General features: G+C 35.8%; 1 protein-coding gene across 2 annotated transcripts in view; it reads left to right on the top strand.

Moving 5' to 3' along the window:
- USO1 (USO1 vesicle transport factor) overlaps positions 1–24,712 on the top strand; it is a 79,729-nt gene that overhangs the window by 38,697 nt on the left and 16,320 nt on the right. The window contains exons 5-14 of one of the 2 annotated variants that reach the window (XM_055588814.1): positions 2,138–2,238; positions 2,638–2,740; positions 3,083–3,138; positions 7,364–7,484; positions 13,614–13,792; positions 18,300–18,440; positions 20,582–20,670; positions 21,367–21,521; positions 21,936–22,147; positions 23,790–23,810. In XM_055588814.1, coding sequence (XP_055444789.1) covers positions 2,138–2,238; positions 2,638–2,740; positions 3,083–3,138; positions 7,364–7,484; positions 13,614–13,792; positions 18,300–18,440; positions 20,582–20,670; positions 21,367–21,521; positions 21,936–22,147; positions 23,790–23,810 — 1,178 coding nt within the window. The remainder of the gene's footprint in view (positions 1–2,137; positions 2,239–2,637; positions 2,741–3,082; positions 3,139–7,363; positions 7,485–13,613; positions 13,793–18,299; positions 18,441–20,581; positions 20,671–21,366; positions 21,522–21,935; positions 22,148–23,789; positions 23,811–24,712) is intronic. The other variant, XM_055588815.1, reaches the window with a different exon arrangement.

Genomic DNA, 24,712 nt, shown 5'->3' on the forward strand with positions numbered 1-24,712 from the left:
TATATAGATTTTATACATCTTTTATCAGAGTTACCCCTAAGTCTTTAATACTTTCTGGCACTCTTAATTGGTGCTATTTTTAAAATTTGAATTTCTAATTTTTTATCATCGGTATATAGAAATGCCATTAATTTTGTATATTGGTGTTTTATTCAGAAACTTTGCTAAACTCACTCTCTAATAGGTTTTTTGTAATTCCATAGGATTTTCTACATAGACAAGCATAAATACAATTCACTTCTTTCTTTTCAGCCCATATGCCTTTTATTCTTTTTCTGCCCTGTGACACTAAGAACTCCCGTATGATGTTGATTAGAATTGGTGAAATGGATATTCTTGCGTTTTTCCTCATCTTAAGTGAAAATCACTCAGTCTTTTACCATTAAGTTTTGATGTTAGCTATGTTTTTTGTAGATGCCCTTTATCATCCAGTCTTACGACTATAAAGATCATTTTTATGTTTACCATTCTAATATATATGTCCAACCCAAACCCATCCACTGACAGTTATGCTTTCCTTTATCCAGTTGATTGATAACCCCACTCAAGTTTTTATGTGCCTCAAACTGAACACATTCAAAACTAAACCTCTGGTTCTCTATATATTCTCAGCTTACTTCTTCCAGTGTTTGCAATCTTCAGTAAGTGGCAGTGCCGTCCTTCCCCTTCTTCAGGCTGAAACCTTAGAATCACTCTACCTTTTATTTTTCTCCCCTTCTCACAACTCCTCTAAGGAATATGCCAACAAATCCTGTTCCTTCTATTTTCATAAGAATTATGACCACTCTCTAAGCCACCTTCACTGCTTACCTTGATTATTGTCTCCTAAATGAACTGCCTATTATTTCCCTCTTTCCCTTGGCATCTTCTTAGCATAGCCAGACTAGTCCTTTTAAAAGTAAAGTATATTTTAAGTAATATAGTTTTAAGGTTCAGAAACAGTGAATTGTTCTATTGATAAAAAAGGATGATAAAAGAAATATTTCTTAGGATTTCTGAAGGATGAACCCAGAATATTAATCAATATGCTAGAAAATTAGGTTATATTAATAACTTAGAATATGAAAACTTCTGTTTTCTACTTTGGTCTCTTTCTTTTCTCATCAAATAATTAAATGAGATTATCACTATCAGTGTTGGATTGTCTTGCTTTTTTGGTCTGCTGTGTTTTTTCTATTTCTAAAGTATATTAATATTAAAATCTAACATTTGAAAAAAGAACAATTTGAGGGATAATAAATATGTTTGATCTTGACTGCCAACTCCATTGTTTATAGTCACTGCCTGGAGCAATATGTGCAAAAGGAATAGCTGTGTCTGGAATAGGTGAGGGGATGGGAGTAGTGTATTTGCCATCTCTATATTGCATTTATAGTGTAGGCAGATTTTAAATGCTAATTTGCTTTGGCAATTGTTGCTTCAGTTTTTAGTGACCCTGTATATTTTTTTTGACAAAGTACATTGAAAAAACAGATAAAGAATTAAATCTTAAAGACAAATATAAAATCTTTTAAAAAATGAATGAAAAATTACATGCAAATTCTGGTTTTACTGCCAAATAACTTTATAGGATGTATATGTTAATTTTTTTGAAAAAGATACTGAAGAATCTTTAGATGATTGGTTTAACTTTAAAATTAAATTATTTAACTCAGTAACACTAAGAGACTAAGAGTCAGCAAGGACTATGTGTTAAGTAATCTTTTGCGGGGAGGGGATTTGGGGGTATGATTTACGTCCATTAAAATTTATCCTTAGGGGTTGTATAGTCCTGTGTGTTTGGGCAAATTATATAGTAGCATAACCAGTATCCAGTATCACATTTGAGATAGAATATTTCCATCACCCCAGTAAGTTCCCTTGTACTCTAACTAGAAGTTTAACCTAAAAATGACCTTGAGAAAATGTGGAGATCTAAATATATTTTCTTTGAATATCATAAACACTTAAAGAATAAAAATTTCTTTAAATGACACTGAAAGTAATTTTAAGGATATGTCCTTCCAGCATAATCATGATACCATTTCCAGCCACACTGTTCAAGAAAATTACCGTTTCTGCTTAGCTTTTTCAGCAAAACAGACACTTTAAAATAATAAAACATCATGTTCAAGTACTTTATCTTTGAATATTACAGAAGAAAACTCCACAAGACAGAGTGAGGATTTGGGAAGCCAGTTTACAGAAATTTTCATTAAGCAGCAAGAAAATGTCACTCTTCTCTTATCTTTGTTGGAGGTAAGTAAAGAACTTTGTTGTTTTTGTCATCTTAATAAGCTTCTTTTGTTGCCCTTTTGGGTGTTACTGAGGAAGCAATACATATGTTCCTTTTTAAGATAGTGAAATTTGTTGTATCGTTGCAAGAGATTCACGTTTGTTTTAAGACCTGTATAATCTCTTCAAATACTGTCTGCTTGTTTCCATTTTTACAAAGTACAGTTACATCTAGTCAGTAACAGTTTAATCATTTTGATCATTTATAATTTTTCTTTTTATTTCTTAAATTACTTTTTTAAAGTTTGCTAAACTTTTTTTGTTTGCTTATAGTTTTTGGTACCATACTACTAATTGAAAAAAAAAGTTTTTCTTGAAAATATGAATTACAAATGTTAAATATTTTGAATTCTTGTATTGTAGGAGTTTGATTTCCATGTCCGCTGGCCTGGCGTGAAGCTTCTTACTTCTCTTTTAAAACAACTAGGGCCTCAGGTTCAGCAAATTATTTTAGTCAGTCCCATGGGTAAGTGACTCATCTTCCTTATATTATTTTGATACAAAAGTGAGGATCACGGACTTCTCTGGCAGTCTGGTGGTTAAGACTCTGCACTTTGAATGCAAGGGGTGTGGGTTCTATCTCTGGGGATCTAAGATCCCAAATGCTTCATGACAAGGCAAAAAAAAATTTTTAAGTGAGGATCATAAAAAAACAAACAAAAAAAATAAAACAACAACAAAATAACAAGAAAATAAAAATAAGGATCACTTTTATAACTGAAATGATGTGTTAATAAATTGTTTATAATTTGAATCACTGTTGGTATTTTTGATCTGCCAGTGTTTTACACATGGTTATATGTCCTAGGTGTTTCAAGATTGATGGACTTATTAGCAGATTCCAGGGAAGTTATACGTAATGATGTAAGTTACATTTTTTTTAAAAGCCTAAGAATATGCAGCTTTTATTCTCTGTTTGCAAATGAAATCTTTGATGACCCTTTTTCAGAGTTATAAGAAATTAGATTTGGAAAATTGGGTTAATGGTTTAGACCTTTTAAAGTTACATACAAGGCCCCATTATTTCTTTGTTTTCTGCCTATTCAGTATTTTGGTTAGACAAATAATTTTGCTATTCAAATTTATGCCTTCTACAAGTTTAGGATTTCTTCCATCTTTTTCTGAAAGGTTGTTCTGATCCCAAACTGTGCCTCCAGAGAGAGTACAGGAAACATCCCTAGACATTGAACTGCATAAACTTAACAAAGTGCTGCATTTGAACTCTCCACCCTTAATTGATTGAATATATTTCAAAGGATTTTCCTTGTAATCTCTATTTAACTCACATGATTTGTTCTGGAGTTAATTCTTCATTCTGATTTAATATTTGCATATACATTTGAGTATTTTATATTGACCAGTACTGTTTTGTTTTGATGCAGTACTGTTTTGCTGCTCGACCATTTTTTTTTTTGTTATCTACAACTTGACCAAAACCACAATAATTTAGATGGCAATTGGAAAAATCTTTCAAATTAAACTTTAGAGCTAGGAGATCTTATCAGACTAATTTAGTCTCCATATTTACACTGAGAAGCCCGGGATGTACAGAAACCAAGTGGCTTGTTCTTTGTTGGGGATGTCTTATACATCTTTGTATTTGTGGCACCGGCCTTGCTCCTTCCTCATCTTAAGTGCTAGTAAATATCATTTGGATTATTCTTGGTCTCACAACTGGTTCATGGCAAAACAAAGACAAAACTGAAATGCTCTTGACTTCTTATCCACATAGACAGTATTTTTAGTTTTGTATTTAAAACTTTGTAGTATGTATGTGAATGCAGTATTATAAGTGAAGAAATAATATAGTAATGAAACTCATAAGGACTTTTTAATTTTTTTTAATTTATTTTTTAATTGGAGGAAAATTGCTCTAAAATGTATTGGTTTCTGAGGACATTTTCTTATTCCTTAATATTGTTTTAAGAATTGTGTACCTATTAGGAATTTTGAGTGTCTTTTCTTGACTAAAATACTACTATGTGTCTTAAACCCGAATTTGTTGTTCTACTCCTCTCTTGGCCCTTAGTTCAAATAAGATACATACCAATTAATAAAGAATTATTACATACATACATACAAATCAATTAATAAAGAAATTCTCTCTTCCTGTATTGTTATTAGTATTATTATCATTTATTTTCATTTTCAGATATAATTTGTGTGTGTATATAACTGCATTACCTTGGTTTTTAAATATAGCACTTCTTTTAACTATCTAGTGTTTTTCTTTTTTCCTACTCCTAACCTTTTTTTCCTGTTTTTGAGACGGATAAAATGATTCTCTATTTATGTTGGTTTTCATTAATTTTACAATTAGGGATTAAGTTATATTTTTGCTATAATGTTTATTAGATTTTGGAGTTTTACAGCCATCTTTCCTTTGGTTTAACAAATTCATTTGAATTTTTTGTGCATACTTATTATTGAGCGTTATGTAATAAACAGCATATTATAGCGTATAGCAATCAGAAGAAACTAACCAGCACCCTGGCGGTCACTAGTGGCACTCTGTGACTGCCTAGAATAGTATACTGCTTCCCCTCGCTCTTTTGTATTGTTTTCTTTCTTCATCCTTCTTTTAAAAACTTTGATTTCCTTCTTTTCTTTCTTTTTAATGTTTCTCATTGCATTCAGTGATAGTTATCAACATGATTAAATTGCTCAGGGAGCCAATTGGTAAAGATTTTTAGTCTCAGTTTGTTCTATATTTGAAAAATTGATTTTGATCTGGATTTAGAGAATTAGTCATTTTTCATAGGTGCACTGAAATACCATATTTATTCAAGTTAGTGCTTAAAAATTAGTGAGAAAGGTTGAGAAAACTCTAGGTACCAGCTCACATCTAAGTGATAGTCTGTAATTGCATTCTTTAGTTTATTATTATGAGAAATGTAAGCACACACAAAAGAGAAAACACAGACAAACCCATCCCCTAAACCCCTTAATTTTCAAGATTTTATTATACTTGTTTCATCTACCCCTCCCCTCACCATTCTCCTGTATTTTTTTTAATTTATGTCTTCTCCTTTATTTTTAACTGGAATATTTAAAAGGAATCAACCTATCTGATTTCACTATTTCTGTATAATTTCACTACTGCATACTTCAGTATACATGTAATGTGTATCCTTATATAGCTACAATGCAATTATCGTATTTAATGAGATAACAAGTTTGTCTTAGCCCTCAGTTTAAATAAGATAACTATTCTGTACTCAAGTTTCCTACTTGTCTCATAAATGTCTTCCATAGTTGGTTCCCAAATCAGGATCCAGACAAGGTTCTCACATTACATTTGATTGTCTTACTTTTCTAAAGGCCTTGATTAGGTAGGTTTTGGTTCACCTCTTTGCTTTTCCCTGGGTGATGCAATTTGCAACACATGAGGAAATGAAATACCTGGCTGTCTCATTTGTATGATCAGTGGATTTGATTCAGGTGATGACATTCAGATCCCTTCATAGATCCTTTCGTCCATTATAGCCTATCATTCATTAATGAACATTGCCGGAATCAGTTATTTTGTTAAGAGTTTCAAAATGATGATTTCTAGAACTTGCCATTCTTTTACATTTATTCAGCAGTAATCTTCGTCAAAGAGGAAGTTTACTTCATGGAACAGTTTATTACCCTGAATTACAATTCATATGTGAAAGGAAGGATAAATTGATAAATCCCTTTAATTGCCAGTTTTTAAAGTCAGGAATTGGTGCCCACTTACATTCAATAACCAATGAGTGTATACTTTATTTTCAATAACATTTTAGTAGATATGTTTGAATAGAGGAATACATCTCATAATAGGTAAAAGAAACTGAAATGCATTGAAACCTTGGGCTCTGTGGGGGCTGTTTTATTTCCTTTAGTCCTCATAAAAACCCTCTGACAAAGATACCATCTTCATTTTATACATGGGTGTACTGAGACTTACATTATATAAATTACACACAGAATTTAAGTAATTTGCTTCAAGTTGCACAAGCAGTTAACCAGAACTTTTAAAAACCCGCTGTATCTAATTCATAGCCTTAGTGTTCTTCCACTGTATTTCTTCCTCCTTTGTTAGCAGTTAAACTCATTAAGTAGGAGAATTTGACGTAACCACTTTCGCTTTCTCTCTCATATTAATGTTGAGAGTGGACAGTCAGAAAGATGAGTAGGACAAGTGCAATAAGGCTGTGGGCATTTTTTGTCTTGTATGAATACTGACCTGCCCAGTATGGACAACCAACAGCTAATTGGCCTCTTAGGCACTTTTGAATTACCTAGTTGATATTCCTCTTCCTTTAAGTAATATCTGCTTTTTTCATTAAATATTTTCTATCTCTTTGACCATTAGGATATTGTTAGACTCCCTGTGAGCTCGTAAAATTCTTGTTTGATAGTGAAATAAGCAGAAATGGTTAACAGTGAGTTTTTCTTGAATGATAAGTAGTTGCAGATACATAAACTAAATCTGGCTCAATAGGAACTGAGTAAAACTAAAAATCATAATCAAAGACTACAGAGAATTGTTCTGTACTAGACATGCTATTCATGAGACATGAATTCTCATCCTTCCTTTTTTTTTTTTTCCAACCTGTCAACTTTTAGAATTAAATCTGGAGAATTTGAAGGCTGAATAACTACAAGAATAGTTGAACTTTCCCTGCTAGAATGTGGTGGTGTTTATTGACTTATATTATTGATTTCACAATTTCTTACTGTTACTATTGTGAAGTACATACAGAGGCATTACTGAGATAGATAACAATCATGTTCAGCTCTCTTAGACCACAGTGAAAGCTATGTAATGATTGATGAATGAGCAAGAATTGTTGTATATTTGTATTGAATGGTGAAAAAAAGAACTGAATTAGGAATTGCTAAACATGGATTCTAGTCAGGGTGGTCTGTCTTTTGAAATCTGTATAGTTTAGGGAGGCAAATTGCTCACCTTCTGTATCCTTTTTTTCCCTATCTATAAAGCAAAGGAGTTGGACTTGTAAAATTCCTGCCACTTCTAAATCTCTGTGATTTTTAAAGTAATCTTTAAATGTCTTTAAAAAGTTTTATTCCACTCAACATTATCTTTCTTCTCCATAAGGGCGTCTTACTACTGCAGGCACTAACAAGAAGCAATGGAGCAATCCAGAAAATTGTTGCTTTTGAAAATGCTTTTGAGAGACTACTGGACATTATTACAGAGGAGGGAAACAGTGATGGAGGTATAGTATGAAGAGATTGATTTGAGAAGGTTCCTTTTGCTCTCATTGAATTGTTAACTTCTGAGGAATCCAACTGAAGGGAGAAAGGAGGGCGTATGCCTTTTTTTGTTGTTTTGTTAGATGTTGAAAGAGGCTTTCCTGAGGGAGGATGGAGGCTTTACAGTCTTTCTTTCTTCCTCTGTGGTTTGTTGAGTATGGATTTCTTTTAACTTATGCTGCTTAATATTTCTTAGACTTTCAGAATCTGTTGGTGTCTTTCCTCATTTCTGGAAATCTCAGCTATATCTCTTCCAATACTGCTTTGTCACATTTTTTGAAATCTTCCTAAACTCAGAGTCAGTTCTCTGTCATCTGACTAGATTCTCCCCTTATCATCGTACTTTCTCGTCTGTGTTTTCTGTCTTTTTATCTTTCCAGATTTTCTTCTGGATTATTTCTTCTGATTATTTCCTATTTCACCAATTCTCTCTTCACCTGTATTTGATCAGCTTTTGCATGTATCATCGAGTTTTAAATTTTTCTTTTCTATAAGTTCTGTCTCGTACTTTGGCAAATTTGCTAGGTAATTTTTTACAACTTCCTTTTTTCTGTATGTATTTTCAATTTATCTTTTCATTTCTTGAAATGTAAGAAACAATTATTTTATGGTCTCTGATAATCATAGTATTTTAAGTCTTGGTGGTACTTTGCTCTACTGGGTTTTACACATAGTACAATGTTTTTTGTGTACATGGCTTTCTTTTACTGTGTTTTGTGTATACTTAGAATTAGTTACAGGAATTTGAATCCTAGGATGAAGGTAATTTCTTGCATAGAAAATGTGTTTGTCTTTGGCAAGCCCTGGGGCTATAGTTTATCTGGGATCACCTTATTCCAGATTGAAGCCTTGACATTTCTTGGACCATTCAGGCAATGCAAACCCAGGCCAATCTATGAGTGCTGCTGCTGCTAAGTCGCTTCAGTCGGGTCCGACTCTGTGCGACCCCAGGGACGGCAGCCCACCAGGCTCCCCCGTCCCTGGGATTCTCCAGGCAAGAACACTGGAGTGGGTTGCCATTTCCTTCTCCAATGCATGAAAGTGAAAAGTGAAAATGAAGTCGCTCAGTCGTGTCCAACTCTTTGCGACCCCATGGACTGCAGCCCACCAGGCTCCTCCGTCCATGGGATTTTCCAAGCAAGAGTACTGGAGTGAGGTGCCATTGCCTTCTCCTAATCTATGAGTACTGGTTAACTTTTCACTGTTTGCCCCCTGGGGATATGTCCTTTTGAGGTTCTGGTTTATTAGGTGAAGAGTTTTCTGTTAGATTCCTTGCCTACCTTGTGTATACCCTTGGCTTTGATTTATTTTCCTTCTGTCCCATGAGACTGTCAAAATGAAAAGTTTAGATTTATCAAAATTGAGAAATGTACCGCCAGCCAAAAGGTACTTTTATACTTAGCTGGGTAGATACCCATTTTCTTGTCAGTTTTAGCCTGCTGTACAGTCACTTCATTGCTCTTAGACTTTTTTTTTTAGTTCAGCATTTTTAGATACTTTTAGTGAGAAATTGATTGAAAAAACCTAGCACCAGAGTCAGAGGAGAAAAATGAGTATATTTGCATTCACTGAACTGGAGTTAGTAAGTATCATAGTATGATTGAGAGTAGGCTTACTAATCTGGAGGGCAGGGCCACGCTGGTGATAAAGATTTGGGTCATTAGAATATAGATGAAACAATAGATAAGCAGAAAAGATTGGATGAGTTACTTAGGGGTTCCCCAATGGTTCAGCGAGTAAAGAATCCACCTGTAATGCAGGAGACACAGGTTCAATCTCTGGGTAAGGAAGATTCCCTGGAGAAGGAAGTGGCAACCCACTCCAGTATTCTCTCCAACAGATAGAGGACCCTGGCGGGCTATAGTCCACAGGGTTGCAAAGAGTCAGACACGGACTGAGCACACATGCAAAGAAAGAGAGTTATCTTACTGAGATTTTATTTCATTACTTAAATTAATAATGAGATTAAGCATATTTTCATGGGTATGTTGTTATTCAGTCACTGTCATGTCTGACTCTGCGACCCCATGGACTGCAGCATGCCAGGCTTCCTGTCTTTCACTGTCCCCCAGAGTTTGCTCAAACTCATGTTTGTTGAGTTGCTACATCCAACCATCTCATCCTCTGTCACCCCTTCTCCTGCCCTCAGTCTTTCCCAGCATCAGGGTCTTTTCCTATGAGTCAGCTCTTTACATCAGGTGGCCAAAGTATTGGAGCTTTAGCTTTAGCTTTAGTTCTTCCAATGAATATTCAGGATTGATTTCCTTTAGAATTGACTAGTTTGATCACCTTTTAGTCCATGGGACTTCCAAGCATCTTTTCCAGCACCACAGTTTGAAAGCATCAATTCTTTGGCGCGCAGCCTTTTTTAATGGTCCAACTCTCACATCCGTACATGATTACTGGAAAAACCATAGCTTTGACTATATGCTTTGTCAGGAAAGTGATGTCTCTGCTTTTTAATATGCTGTCTAGGTTTGTCAGAGCTTTTCTTCCAAGGAGCAAGCATCTTAATTTCGTGGCTGCAGTCACCATCTGCAGTGATTTGGGAGCCCAAGAAAATAAAGTCCATCACTGTTTCCACTTTCTCCCCATCTATACGCCATGAAGTGATGGAACTGATTGCCATGATCTGAGTATCAGTTCAGTTCAGTTGCTCAGTCGTGTCTGACTCTTTGCGAGCCCGTGAACCTCAGCACGCCAGGCCTCCCTGTCCATCGCCGACTCCCAGAATTTACTCAAACTCATGTCCATCGAGTCGGTAATGCCATCCAGCCATCTCATCCTCTGTCGTCCCCTTCTCCTCCTGCCCCCAATCCCTCCCAGCATCAGAGTCTTTTCCAGTGAGTCAACTCTTCGCATGAGGTGGCCAAAGTATTAGTTTCAGCTTTAGTATCAGTCCTTCCAATGAACACCCAGGACTGATCTCCTTTAGGATGTACTGGTTGGATCTCCTTACAGTCCAAGGGACTCTCAAGAGTCTTCTCCAACACCACAGTTCAAAACCATCAATTCTTCGGCACTCAGCTTTCTTCACAGTCCAACTCTCTCATCCATACATGACTACTGGAAAAACCATAGCCTTGACTAGATGGACCTTTGTTGGCAAAGTAATGTCTCTGCTTTTGAATATGCTATCTAGGTTGGTCATAACTTTCCTTCCAAGGAGTAAGCGTCTTTTAATTTCATGGCTGCAATCACCATCTGCAGTATAGTCACTGTCTATTTTTGTGTATCCTTGAACCCTCTGAATTACCTTCTTGCCCATTTTTATGTAAGATCATTTTTCCATTTCCAGTTGATTATTTGGATGCTCTTATATATTCTGGACACTAATCATTTGTTGATTATACATGTTTTAGTTATCTTCTCTTAGTCGGTTTATAGTGTTTCTATTAAAGTTTAAAATTTTAATATAATCACGTGTTAGATTTTTTTTTATAGTTTATGCTTTTGGGTTTTATTTAAGAAATCTATCTCTATCTCATTGTCATAAAGAGAGTTTCCATCACTTTCTTGTACTAAAGGCTTTAAAAATTTGTCTTTTGCAAATAATTAATAGGGATTTTCTTTTGAATGATGGTATAAGATTTGTGATCAAATTTCATATATGTGAAGGTCTGTTTCTGAGTTCTGTGTTCTATTCCATTAGTGTTTGTCTAGTTCTACACTAAAACCATACTTTCTTAATTACTAAGGCTTCATAATAATCTTCTATTAGAATATTGAAAGAATTTTCTATCTTGGCCCTCTTCATAATTTGTCTTAGTGTCTGTTTTCTTTATTCTTCATTTAAGTGAAACTTATTAGCTAGTCAAGTTATCTGAAAATCCCAGTTGGGATATTTATTGAAAATATACAGAGTTTAAAGATTAAAGAGAATCATCATTGACTTTTTCTCCCATGAATCCAGGTATATCTTTTAATCTATTCAAGTCTTCTTTTTATCTCTTTCAGTAATGTTTATAATTTTAAACACAAGAGTTGTATACCTTTTTTTATTAGATTCATTCCCAGACATCTTATACTTTTTGTTACATATGAATGAAATCTTTCTTTTTAATTACATTTTCAAGTGGTTACTATTTGATTTTTTATATATTGATTTTGTATCCAATTATCTTATTAAATCATTAGTTCTCATTGGACTTTCTATATAGATATGATATCTTCCACAAATAGTGTAATCCTTTTTTCTTTCTTTCATTTCTTATACCAGTTTTCTTGTCCTCTTTGTCTCATCACACAGACTAGGATATTTGGTGGTGGTTTAGTCGCTAAGTGATGTCCAACTCTTGCGACCCCATTGACTGTAGCCTGCCAGGTTCCTCTGTTCTTGGGATTCTCTAGGCAAGAATACTAGAGTGGGTTGCTGTCTTATTCTCCAGAGGATCTTCCTGACCCAGGGATCGAACCCGGGTCTCCTGCATTGCAGGCAGATTCTTTACCATCTGAGCCACCAGGGAACCCCATTAGAATCTTTTATACAGTGTTAGAAATAATTGCTGACTTTAATGAGAATGTTGATGTTTCACCTTTAACTCTGATTTTTGCTAAGAGTTTTTATCATAAGTGAGTATTGAAGCAAAGAAAGAGGAATGCATAGGTGGATCATAGGATTTTTAGAGCAGTGAATCTATTCTATATAACTGTAATGGTGGGTACATAAAATTAATACATATGTTGAAACCTATAGAACTTACAAAGAATGAGCCGTAATGTAAACTATGACCATGAGTTAATAATGTATCAGTATTCATTCTTCAGTCTGACACATGTACCTCACGCTAATGCTAAATAGTAAGAGCAGTGGACACTGGCAAGGAGAGAGTATGTGGGAGTTCCCTATATTTGTTTCTCAGATTTTCTTTAAACCTGAAGGTGCTTTGAAAAAATAGTCTTAATTTTTAAAAAGCAATTAATTCTTATAATCATACAGCTCAAGTAGTAGGCACAAAAGTGTGGGTATATACACAGAGGAACCTACTCACTATGAGCATCCAGCCTTCGTCATAGGCTTTGCAGAGGAAACAGAGCTCTTTGCCTAGGAAGCCTGAGGAGTGACCAGACATCTGTAGGGAAAACCAGGGAGGGAGTCATTAGTGTTTTAGAAACCAAGAGAAGAGGAAGTTTCAAGGAAGAGGCATTGAGACAACAATGTCAGGTGCTTCTTAGAGATTACAATGATTGATTCATTTAACAAATATTTAGTAGGGCTAAATATTGGAAGACTTCCCTGGTGGCTCAGATGGTAAAGCATCTGTCTACAATGTGGGAGACCTGGGTTCGATCCCTGGGTCGGAAAGATCCCCTGGAGAAGGAAATGGCAATCCACTCCAATACTATTGCCTGGAAAATCCCATGGACAGAGGAGCCTGGTATAGGTTACAGTCCATGGGGTCACAAAGAGTTGGACACGACTGAGCGACTTCACATGCATACATGCATACCTTGTATATGGGGCTTCCCTTGTGGCTCAGCTGGTGAAGAATCCACCTGCAATGTGGGAGACCTGGGTTCGATCCCTGGGTTGGGAAGATCCCCTGGAGAAGGGAAAGGCTACCCACTCCAGTATTCTGGCCTGGAGAATTCCATGGACTATGTAGTTCATGGGGTCACAAAGAGTCAGGCCCAACTGAGCAACTTTCACTTTCACTTTATCTTGTATATGTCTGATGTCTTATCTCTATATCTGCTGAGGATACAGAGGTGAGTAGGACATTCACAAATTCCTGTCTTCATGAATTATAATCTAGTGGAGAAGACAGATGCTACATAATAATAAAAGGAGCAGGCTACTGTGAGAGCATATAGCTGGTGATCCTAACCTAGTCATTGGATCTCACTAATCATTCTTGAAGAAATGATGTGTAAGCTGAATGTGAAGAAACAGTGTGAGTTACTGAGATGAGTGGCTAGTCAAAAAGAGAAGTCAAGAGATCCCTGGGGGACCTGAGGAAGAACAGGCTCACTGCCGTGCATGCTGAGGAGATGCTGTGCATGGAGATTTTGTTTTTAAAATGTTTGGGGATTGAATTTTCCTTCAGGTTCTATCAGCCTTCACATTCCTGTTTTTTACATTCTTTCTCCAGGTATAGTAGTGGAAGATTGTCTGATTCTGCTCCAAAACTTGTTAAAAAACAACAATTCCAATCAAAATTTTTTTAAAGAAGGCTCATATATTCAGCGTATGAAACCTTGGTTTGAAGTTGGAGATGAAAATTCTGGCTGGTCCGCACAGAAAGTGACTAATCTACACCTAATGTTACAGGTACACTGTCCTCAGACATAAATTTGATAATTTTGACAACAATCCTTTCAAAGAAAAAAAAATGGCTTGCCTTTGGTCAATACAGGATGTTGAATTGGTTTCAGGTGGGCTTTAAAAAAAAGTAAGAACGTTCTGATATGGAGATTTGCAGTTATATTCAGAGATAGAGATTCCCTTCCTCCCACACATACGCTTTGTTTCAGTAACTGTTAACATCTGACAATACTGTTTGATCTTTTATTCCCCTCTCTTGCCTTGTTGGGTTATTTTAAAGCACATCCAAACATATAGTTTCCTGATAGGTTTTGCGCTAGAAGATAATAAGTTAGCTTGTTGAGTTGAATTTTTTAAATCTACTTTCTTTATTTAAGGTTCTAATATAAATTTTAGTATTCAGAATATTAAGTTCAGCATAGAAATTCATTCAGTAAACATTTACTGAGAGCCAGACACTGGATGCTTGGAAGTGGATGATGATGTCCCTACCCTCAAAGATTAATAGTCTTGAGTTTTATGTTTAATACAAATAAAGTTAACAAGTCACATGTAATTTCATTTAAGCTCTGTGGTGAAAGCTTGGTGGTGATGGATAATAAAAGTGAAGACAGTAGGATCCCAAATGAATTCTGTATCAGAAAATTATGACATTTTTTAAGTATTTTACTTATTTATCCCTTTATTGAATCCCCCTTGTCCAGACCCTTAAGTTTATACCAGTTTCCTAACTTACTCTCTAGTGATTCTTGTGGGTCTTTGAATGTCCCTGTGTTCGTAAAGTTGTGTTCCTCAAAACTAGGTGGTTAATCAGACTGATAATTAGAATCTGCATATTGTTGCCTTCTCTGGGAGTTTCCCACATAGGGTTGATTGATAATTAGGGTGACCATATGCCCCAGTTTACCAGGTCAGTATTCCTTTTGTAATTACTAATTGTGTCCTCTTTCACTTCAAAAGTGTCCCAGTTTGGATAATAAACTATAGTTAGCCTATTTAGAATATGCCTTAAAAACTGTTAGGGAATTATTTTACAGGAGAACATGGGCAGAATCTGTTGATATTCCCAATTTCATTGTTTCTATTTTTACATGTCAGTATCACACATTTCAAGGCTATTAGTTTTTAATGTTTCAGAAATAGTGTCCCAGTGGTAAAGTTGATATCTTTGCTCAACACTGCCTTCTTAACAAAGGAAATTTTCTTAACAAAGGAAATTCCTCTAGAAAAATGATTTTCAAAATGTGATTAGAGAAAATGAAGGGTTCTCATGATGTACCAGTTACATATATATTTCCTTCCAGAGTGAGAATCTAAACTGCTTGAGGAGCTTACTCATATTTTATAGCTTTGGGTACTTCCTAAAGAATTAACTTTTGCAAAAAGTAATTGTTAACAAGAAAGTCACTTATTAAAAAGTAAAGCACTATTTTACCAAAAAAAATTTAGAATAGAATGCTGCATATAAACAGAAAAACAGTATTCTAGTTATATATGGAGAAGGCAATGGCAGCCCACTCCAGTACTCTTGCCTGGAAAATTCCATGGACGGAGGAGCCTGGTAGGCTGCAGTCCATGAGATCACTAAGAGTCGGGCACAACTGAGCGACTTCACTTTCACTTTTCACTTTCATGCATTGGAGAAGGAAATGGCAACCCTCCAGTATTCTTGCCTGGAGAATCCCAGGGACAGCGGAACCTGGTGGGCTGGCCATCTATGGGGTCGCACAGAGTCTGACATGACTGAAGCGACTTAGCAGCAGCAGCAGTTATATATAGAAGTAAGTTAGTTCTTTAAGTATTCTTCTAGAAAGTGAATAAACTAGATAGTAGTTATTGAAGAACATAAACTTCAAAATAAAGAAACGGAGTTTAATTCACTGTAATGTATTCTCCATTCAAAGACGAAGTAGTTGATGTATTTCATAGCTTCACAGGCCACAGGTTATCTACTGCTTTTCAAACTATTAGAAGGCTTTCTTGATAGCGTTATTGCTTATATTTAGGGTTGCTTATATTTCAAGTTCTTGGTTATATAACAAATGAAAATGCATTGTAAATGGTGATCAACAATCCTTTTTGGATATGTATGTCCTAACTGGAATTATTCATCATCCCAGTTATAATTATGATAGACTTCTAAGCCACTAAAAATTGAAATTGATCCACTTGAGGATCATTCATTTAAATTTCGAAATTAAATGTGAAGAAGGCATCTTTTTGAAATTTTTTTAGTTGTGAAACATTTAAATTTTTTCCTGGAATGATAATTTCATGACTATTTCTACCTGTAGAAATCCCTTCTATTCCATTTTTTGGACCGATACTGCCATTGACTCTCAGAAAACTCATTACCTAATGAGAGACTCCTTTTTGTTGTTGGATAGTTCTAATTATAAAAAGCTTAATCTATATAATGAGTCAAAATCTGCCTGGATATAACATCTACAAACTTTCCCTGGTTTTTCTCTCTGGGAAAATATAAATCAATTTATTGTGATATTTTGCATATTTGTAATATATTTGAATATAACTATTAGTTCTTCACTTATTTTCTTATCGTTATAAGTATTACCTCTTTCTTCAACCATCCCTCCTACTTCTTTGTTATCTAGAAATGTGATTATTTATAGCATCAGTTAAGATACCCAACTGCTATTAGATGACATTAAGGAATTATTAGGTTTCCTTCATAGCTCAGTCAGTAAAGAATCTACCCGCAGTGTAGGATACCCGTGTTCGATCCCTGGGTTGGGAAGATCCCCTAGAGAAGGAAATGGCAACCCACTCCAGTATCCTTGCCTGGAAAATCTCATGGACAGAGGAGCCTGGTGGGCTGCAGTCCATGAGGTTGCAAAGAGTCAGGCACGACTGAGTGACTAACACTTACTTAAGAAATTATTGTTGATTTTGTTAGGTATAATAATGGCATGATGATTATATTTTTAAAATCTTTTTATCGGAGGCATATAGAAATATTTACGGGAAAGATGACACATAATTTGGTGTTTGCTTTAAATACAGGTATACCTCAGTTTATTGTGCTTTGTAGATAATTTCACTCTTTACAAATTGAAGGTTTATGGCAACCCTGTGTCAAGCCAGTCTGTCAGCTTTTGTTCACCAGCACTTGCTCACTTCATGTCTCTGTGCCACATTTTGGTAATTCTCACAGTATTTCAGACCTTTTCATTATTATTTGTTATGGTGATCTGTGATCAGTGGTCTTTGTAATTGTTCTGTGGCACCATGAATCACTCCCTTGTAAAATGGACAACTTAATTGATAAATGTGTGTGTTTGACGGCTCCTTGAACTGACCATTCCCTTGTCTCCCTCTCCTCGGGTCTCCCTATCTGCTATGATGTAAGTGTTGAAATTAGACCAGTTAATAACCTTACAGTGGCCTGTAAGTGGCCTCTAAGTGTTCAAGTAAAGGAAGAGTCGGATGTCTCTCACTCTGAATCAAAAGCTAGAAATGAATAAGCTGAGTAAGGAAGGCATATTGAAAATGAAGATAGGCTGAAACCTAGGCCTGTTGTACCAGTTAGCCAAATTATAAATCCAGAGGAAGAGTTATTGAAGGAAAGAATAAGTGAATACATGAGAGATGAGAAACTGAAGCAGCCTTATTGCTAATGTGGAGAAAGCTTTAGTGGCCTGGATAGATGATCAAACCCGTGATAACATTCCCTTAAGCCAGAGCCTACTGTAGAACAAAGCCCTAACTCTCTTCAATTCCATGAAGGTTGAGAAAGGTAAGAAAGCTGCAGAAGAGAAGTTTGAATCTAGCAGAAGTTGGTTCATGAGGTTTAAGGAAAGAAGTCGTCTTCTTCATAACATAGAAGTATTAACACAGGTGAAACAAGAGCTGATGTAGAAGCTGCAGCAAGTCAATGAAGGTGGCCACACGAAGCAACAGATTTTCAATGCAGATAAAACAGCTTTCTCTTGGAAAAAGATGCCATCTAGGACTTTGCTGGGGCTTCCCAGGTGACACAGTGGTAAAGAATCCGCTTGCCAGTGCAAGAGATGCAGGAGATGTGGGTTCAGTCCCTGAGTTGGGAAGATCCCCTTGAGGAAATGACAGCATGGGGTATTAAAAAACTTAGTTGATTAAGCAGTGACAGGGTTTGAGAGGAGATGGCTCAAACAGTAAAGAATCTGACTGCAGTGTGGGGACCTAGGTTTGATCCCTGAATTAGGAAGATTCCCTGGAGAAGGGAATAGCAACCCACTCTAATATTCTTGCCTGGAGAATTTCATGGATATAGGAGCCTGATAGGCTGCAGTCCATGGGGTGGCAAAGAGTCGGACATGACTAAGTGACTAACACTTTCACACCAATTTTGAAAGAAGTGTGTGTAAAATGCTGTCAAAGCATTGCATGCTATAGATCTGGCTGAGCAGTTTGGGGAATCCATTACACAGGTTTTCTATTCATATAGATCAAATTTGTCTCAAGACTTTTCAAATCTCTAAAAGACAGATTTTGTGTTCTCTTTCTTCTGCAGCTTGTTCGTGTACTAGTATCTCCCAACAACCCTCCTGGTGCTACCAGTAGCTGCCAAAAAGCTATGTTCCAGTGTGGCTTACTGCAGCAGCTTTGTACTATCCTAATGGCCACTGGAGTTCCTGCTGATATCCTGACTGAGGTAAAGCACGTGATGGCAGAAGCACGCTGTGGAAGCTGAAATCAGGAAGCCTAGGAAGAATTAGATATCAGCTGAATGAAGAACAGCAATTGTTAACCATTCTTGTCTATTAAATTCCTTACTGACTCTATAAAGTATAATTAGCAGCAATTCCAAAAGGTGTATTCATTCCGCAAGTTTAATAGCACGTAAATAATGTTAACACTTAGAACATTTCATGTTAATTTTATTGTATTCAACAGGAGTGCACAGTAATAATTTATATTTTTAATTTTGAGAACAGTATGACTTAGTCAAGTCAGATGTGAGTCTTATTCATAGAGTAATAAATTCTTTTTCCTTGACATATCGCATTTTCTTTTTCCTGCCTATTAAGAAAAAGAAGTTAGTTTGAAGGAAAAAAAGGTTTATTTAAATTTCTTTTCTCAAATTAACACGTTAATTTTTAAACATTAAAAATACAGACAGTAGTGAAAGTTTTATAAGAAAAACTATCTTTGGACTCCCTCCTTCCTATCTAAGCCTCACTTCCCGCTATATAACCGTCCCACTTTGCTTCCTCCTGTCACCCCAGTGATGTATTTTTAAATTGATAATCATAATTTATAGTTTTGTCACTATTCCAATACTGTTTTCTTGCTAAGCCAAACAGAGCCCCATACTTTTTTTTTAAATAACCTTTCTTTCTTTCCTGAGTTATAATAATATTCTTTTTCATTTTACTGATTTTCTATCAATGCATATTAACACTGTCATGTGCTTAACAGTATGTTCCCCACTTCAGACCTTCTGGCAGTTCCCCATCCTCCTGCTCCCATATGGGCTGCTTATTCTCTTCTTCTGTCACACAGCTCTTATCCTGGAACTTACCTTTTATTTATTTATTTGCATCTTCGTTGTGTGTGGCATGTGGAATCTTATTCTCTGACTAGGGATTCAACCTGGGCCCCCTACATTAGGAACACTAAGTCTTAGCTCCTGGACCAACAGGAAAGTCCCTATCCTGGGACTTTGATTTAGTCTCTCTAATGATCCTTTTGCCATGCTTAGTCGCTCAGTCAAGTCTGACTCTGCAACTCCATGGACTGTAGCCCACCAGGCTCCTTTGTCCATTGGGAATCTCCAGGCATGAATACTGGGAATGGGTTGCCGTGCCCTCCTCCAGGGGATCTTCCCAATCCAGGGATCAAACCCAGGTCTCCCTCATTGCAGGTGGATTCTTTACCATCTGAGCCCCCAGGGGATTCCTTGGTTATCTAGATTCTGTGTCATTTTCTACCACCCCTTGGTTCATTATCTTATTTTACTTAACTCCTTGAAAGGGGGTGAATGGCAAGATAATTTGGTTTTAGCTTTTTCATGTCATTCCTCCACCTTCAGAATTAATCTAGTGTTTGGTTAGGTATGGAATTCAGAATTGGAAATCATTAACACTCAACTTTCAGAACATTACTCCAGTGTTGCTACTAAGAAGTCTGAAGCCATTTTGAGTCTTTTTGTATAACCCACTTTCTTTCTCTAGAATCTTTCTGGTTTGTTTCTGAAATTTACTGATGATGTGCTGTATTACAGACTCTACCTCTCAACCCCACTAAATTTTAGTACTCATTGGGCCCTTTCAAACTAGAGACATAAGTACTTCAGTTCTGAGGAAGTTTTATGTGTTCTTTGACAATTTCCTCTTTTCTGTGTCTTGAACTCTATTAATAGATTATTAGACTTTCTGGACCCACTGTCTTTTTATTCTTTTTACTTGGAGGTTTTTTTCAGCCTTATCCTTATATTGAATTTGTAATTTGTTACATTTTAAATATGTTCTCTGATTTTATTTTTAAGCATCCTTTTTCTTGCTTTGTAGAAATAGAGTCTCTCTCTTAGAGGATATTATTAATTTTAGTTTTTTTTGAGATTTTAAATGCATGTGGTCAAGTTTATTTTTAGTTGGAGGCGCTTAGTGTTTTAAAATATAATCTCACAAAAGTGTTACAAGATTATAATGCTGTAACTGACATTTTTGTTATCTAAGTTTTGTTGTTTAAAAGCAAAAAGCAAAAGAATGTAACATTTTCTTCTTTTAAAAACAGGGTTTTTCCTTCAACTCACTTTCTCTAAATTTTCTTCTCCACTCATGTTCATTACAGACCATTAATACTGTATCAGAAGTTATTCGAGGCTGCCAAGTAAACCAAGACTACTTTGCTTCTGTAAATGCACCTTCAAACCCACCAAGGTAGGAAAAGAGAAATGCTGAGATCCCGCAGACGAATTAGTATATCTTGTCTACACGTCTTATTCTTTTAAGGAGTTCAGTCCTGTGTTTTGAAACAAGAAATTATCTGACAAGATAAATATGTTGGTATTTTAAGAGTTTCCAGTCTTCAGAACCTGTGTATTTGTACTCGGGTATCCAACCAGTCCATTCTGAAGGAGAACAGCCCTGGGATTTCTTTGGAAGGAATGATGCTAAAGCTGAAACTCCAGTACTTTGGCCACCTCATGCGAAGAGTTGACTCATTGGAAAAGACTCTGATGCTGGGAGGGATTGGGGGCAGGAGGAGAAGGGGACGACAGAGGATGAGATGGCTGGATGGCATCACTGACTCAATGGACGTGAGTCTCAGTGAACTCCAGGAGTTAATGATGGACAGGGAGGCCTGGCGTGCTGCGATTCATGGGTTCGCAAAGAGTCGGACACGACTGAGCAACTGATCTAATCTAATCTGATCACTTCCTAGCTGTGTGCCTTAGCAAGCAGATCACTTCATTTCTCTCAGCTGCAGATATCTATTCTGTGAAATGGAGATGAAAATAGTTAACTTGCTGGTATTCTGGCTGTGGCTTTTCAGTCAACAAAAATGACTAGCTATTGATTTATGTACGTAGACTGCAACATTTCGTTTTGTTCTTTTCTTTTTAAATGCAACAGACCAGCCATCGTAGTACTTCTCATGTCCATGGTTAATGAAAGGCAGCCATTTGTATTACGCTGTGCTGTTCTCTACTGTTTCCAGTGTTTCTTATATAAAAATCAGAAAGGACAAGGAGAAATTGTGTCAACACTTCTGCCTTCCACTATTGATGGTAAATAATTTAATTCTAACTTTTAAAATAAATAATTATCTTTTAATAGTAAAAAAAAATGTGTAATAGATATTTAAAATGTAGAATATTAGTGTGTAATGTAATGTTTAAAATATAACATTTCCTCTCAATTTGTTTTAGAAGTGTAGTTTTTAATTAAGGTCATAATTTCTGGAATATACTATCATCAGTTTGATGCCTGAAGTGTTCTAATATTTCTTTGTTTTGCTACTTTCCTTTCAAGATACTTCTTTGTCATCTTTTAAATTTAATTTTGTAAAAACAGACTTTTGAAAGTGTTACTTAATACTGCTAATTAACAGATTTTTAAGTATTATTTCATACTATTTTTGTGTGTTTGGAAACAGCATAATTCATTTTCACCTTATTGTTATCTGCCTGCCACCTTTGTAGCAACAGGCAATACGGTCTCAGCTGGTCAGTTGTTATGCGGAGGTTTATTTTCTACTGATTCACTTTCAAACTGGTGTGCTGCCGTGGCCCTTGCCCATGCTTTGCAAGAAAACGCTACCCAGAAAGAACAGCTGCTCAGGGTTCAACTCGCTACAAGTATCGGCAATCCTCCAGTTTCCTTGCTGCAGCAGTGCACCAACATTCTTTCACAGGTAAAGTGACCAAGATTCCTCTAGGGAGGGGGCGGGAAGTTGCATTTAGATGTCAGTGACACAAGGGTTTAAGGATGTCCTTAGTAGATGCAGATGGAAAGGGAACAAGGCAAGACTGCTCATTAGCTCACTGTTACAAGAAATGGTTTTGTGGAGAGAAAGCAGGAAATAATACTCCTATCAGAATGGTTTTGCCAAATAATAAATAAGGTCTGCATCAGGATGGAAACACGTGTTCTGTACAGAAAGGTGGTGGGTTTTTTTTTTGAGGGGGGGAATTTGTTTTCTTTTTATATCATCCATATAATAATTTCTCTTACTGCTCAATAGCTGAATTCGGATCAGTGTATGAGAGGAAATAGAATAGAGTGGTTCATAGCTGTGTACCTTGCTCTTTCTCTTCCCAGGGCAATTGATCTTCCTTTCAGAAAACAAAATACCAATCCATTGCTTATATAGTTAAACAGTATACATACCCCTTGATGTTTGTGAGCTCTCAAATCCTCCGAACCCCAAGGCGTATAGTTTACCTAGTGAGATGTAAATAAACGTAAGATGTTTGCATTCCTTTAGACTCCTAATAAAAGTATCGAAGCTTCATTGAAATGTGAATGCCAAAGGATTGATATTTAGGAATATCCCTTACTATATTTAGATGATTTGCCCACATGTGCCAGCCTTGCTGTTTAATGATTCAGGTTGATGCTTAAGCAAAACTTTAAAGTCATAGACATTCAGAATCATTCAAGGAGAGTGAAAATGTCCATAAGTCTAAAATTGCTCTATCCACTGGTATTATCTTCTTCCTTCCCCATGATATGTGGAGTGCTTCTCAGTTTTTAATTTTGCCACACTTGTTGAATTGTTTTATTGTGAGCTTTTAAAGAAACATCAGTACCATCCATAGGGAGTTATAAATGAAGGCTTAAAAATTAGCTAGTGAAAAGAGAGTTGAACTCTTCCTTTGTTATTTAGAATCAGTGTACTTTGATTGAAAGCCTGCTTTATCTTTATTATTTATCTTAGTGATTTTTTAGAAGTACTCCAAAATATTCATAGTCTTATTTATTTAATACTTGTTTTTGTCTTGTTGCTGTGTATGGAAAACGGCTTTTCTTTTTTTAATTTTGTATTAGAGTATGTTTTATTTACAATGTTATGTTAGTTTCAGGTATACAGCAAAGTAAATCAGTTATACGTATATCCATTCTTTTTTTAGATTCTTTCCCATGAAGATTTTTACAGAATATTGAGTAAAGTTCCCTGTAGAGTTCCCAATAGGTCCTTATTAGTCACTTATTTTAAATATAGTGGTGTTTAACAGCTTTTCTTAAGCCAAATAGTAATTAACTGTCTAACCATCATCACCACATACTTAGCTCTAACATTGCAATTCTAACTAATGCATAATGAGAAATCCTCAAGATAGTGGTGTCTTCCCACTTTTAAGTAATCACAGTGCTGTAAAATTAGCCTTTCTCCTCTAAAATGTACATACGTTGGTATAATAAAAGATTAGATCTATCCAGTTCCAAACTGTTGGCTTGGGTTGCTAGAGAGACTGTATTTGAGGGATTTTTCTGGGTATACATTTTTCTCAAGCAGTAATATTTTCAAATAATCTTTAATGTATAATTTGCAGGGCGATAAGATCAACCGACGGGTATGTATCACTTGTTTGGGCTTAGGCATTTCCTCCTACAGCCAGCCTTTTTCTTTGTCTTGGGTTTTGTTAATTGTTTTTTTTTAACTGCTTGTTTGAAGTTATATCCTACTCACACTTGTATGTGTCAGCAAGTTAATCTCTACCGTGACTCTCGGGTTTCTCTCTGGGTACTGTAGTGGTGTTACTAAGGACTGTGGGAGTGAGCATCTGAAGCTCTCCTTGTGCTTCCTCTGGGGATGCTTGCACTTTCTGGAATTCCTTGGTTTGGGGTTTTTGGTGTGATTTTTCACCCAAGCTTGCTGCTTTATTTCCAATGAAACCATTTCAGAGGTAGTAAAATTTAAGAGTTAAAAATTTTGTCTTTAATCAGCGTATGAAAGAATATGATATTTTTATATAAGTTATTGAAAATATACAATAGTAAGTATAAATTTGTGATTTGAAAGAGTTTAAACATCTTGAGTTATTCTGGGTGTTATGTATGTGCTACACTACCATTTCGGATTCGTTTTTGATGTGTGCTAGGGGAGAGTGTGATTTGTGTTTGATTTTGATCTGTTTTCTGGGACATTTGGCCAAAAAAGGTGTGTACTTTTAATTCCATATTTGGGCATGTGTTCAATTATGCAGCATGGATACTAATAACTGAGGTTCTATTGGGAGTTGTATCTTGTGTATGAGCATGATTTAACGCGTGTTAATACCTCACGCACAGACAGATTTGGCAGCTTTAGCTGTCAGAATTTTCAATACTAAGTAAAGAATTTTATAAGTGTGCATGTCATTCATTTAAAAGGGAAATTTTGGAAAGTATAATTTATATACAGTAAAATGCACAGACCTTAAGTGTTCAGTCTGATGATTTTCATGGTTGAATATATTTCTGTAACCACCACCCA

Source organism: Bubalus kerabau, chromosome 7 (genome assembly GCF_029407905.1).
Source record: "Bubalus kerabau isolate K-KA32 ecotype Philippines breed swamp buffalo chromosome 7, PCC_UOA_SB_1v2, whole genome shotgun sequence".
NCBI lineage: Eukaryota > Metazoa > Chordata > Mammalia > Artiodactyla > Bovidae > Bubalus > Bubalus kerabau.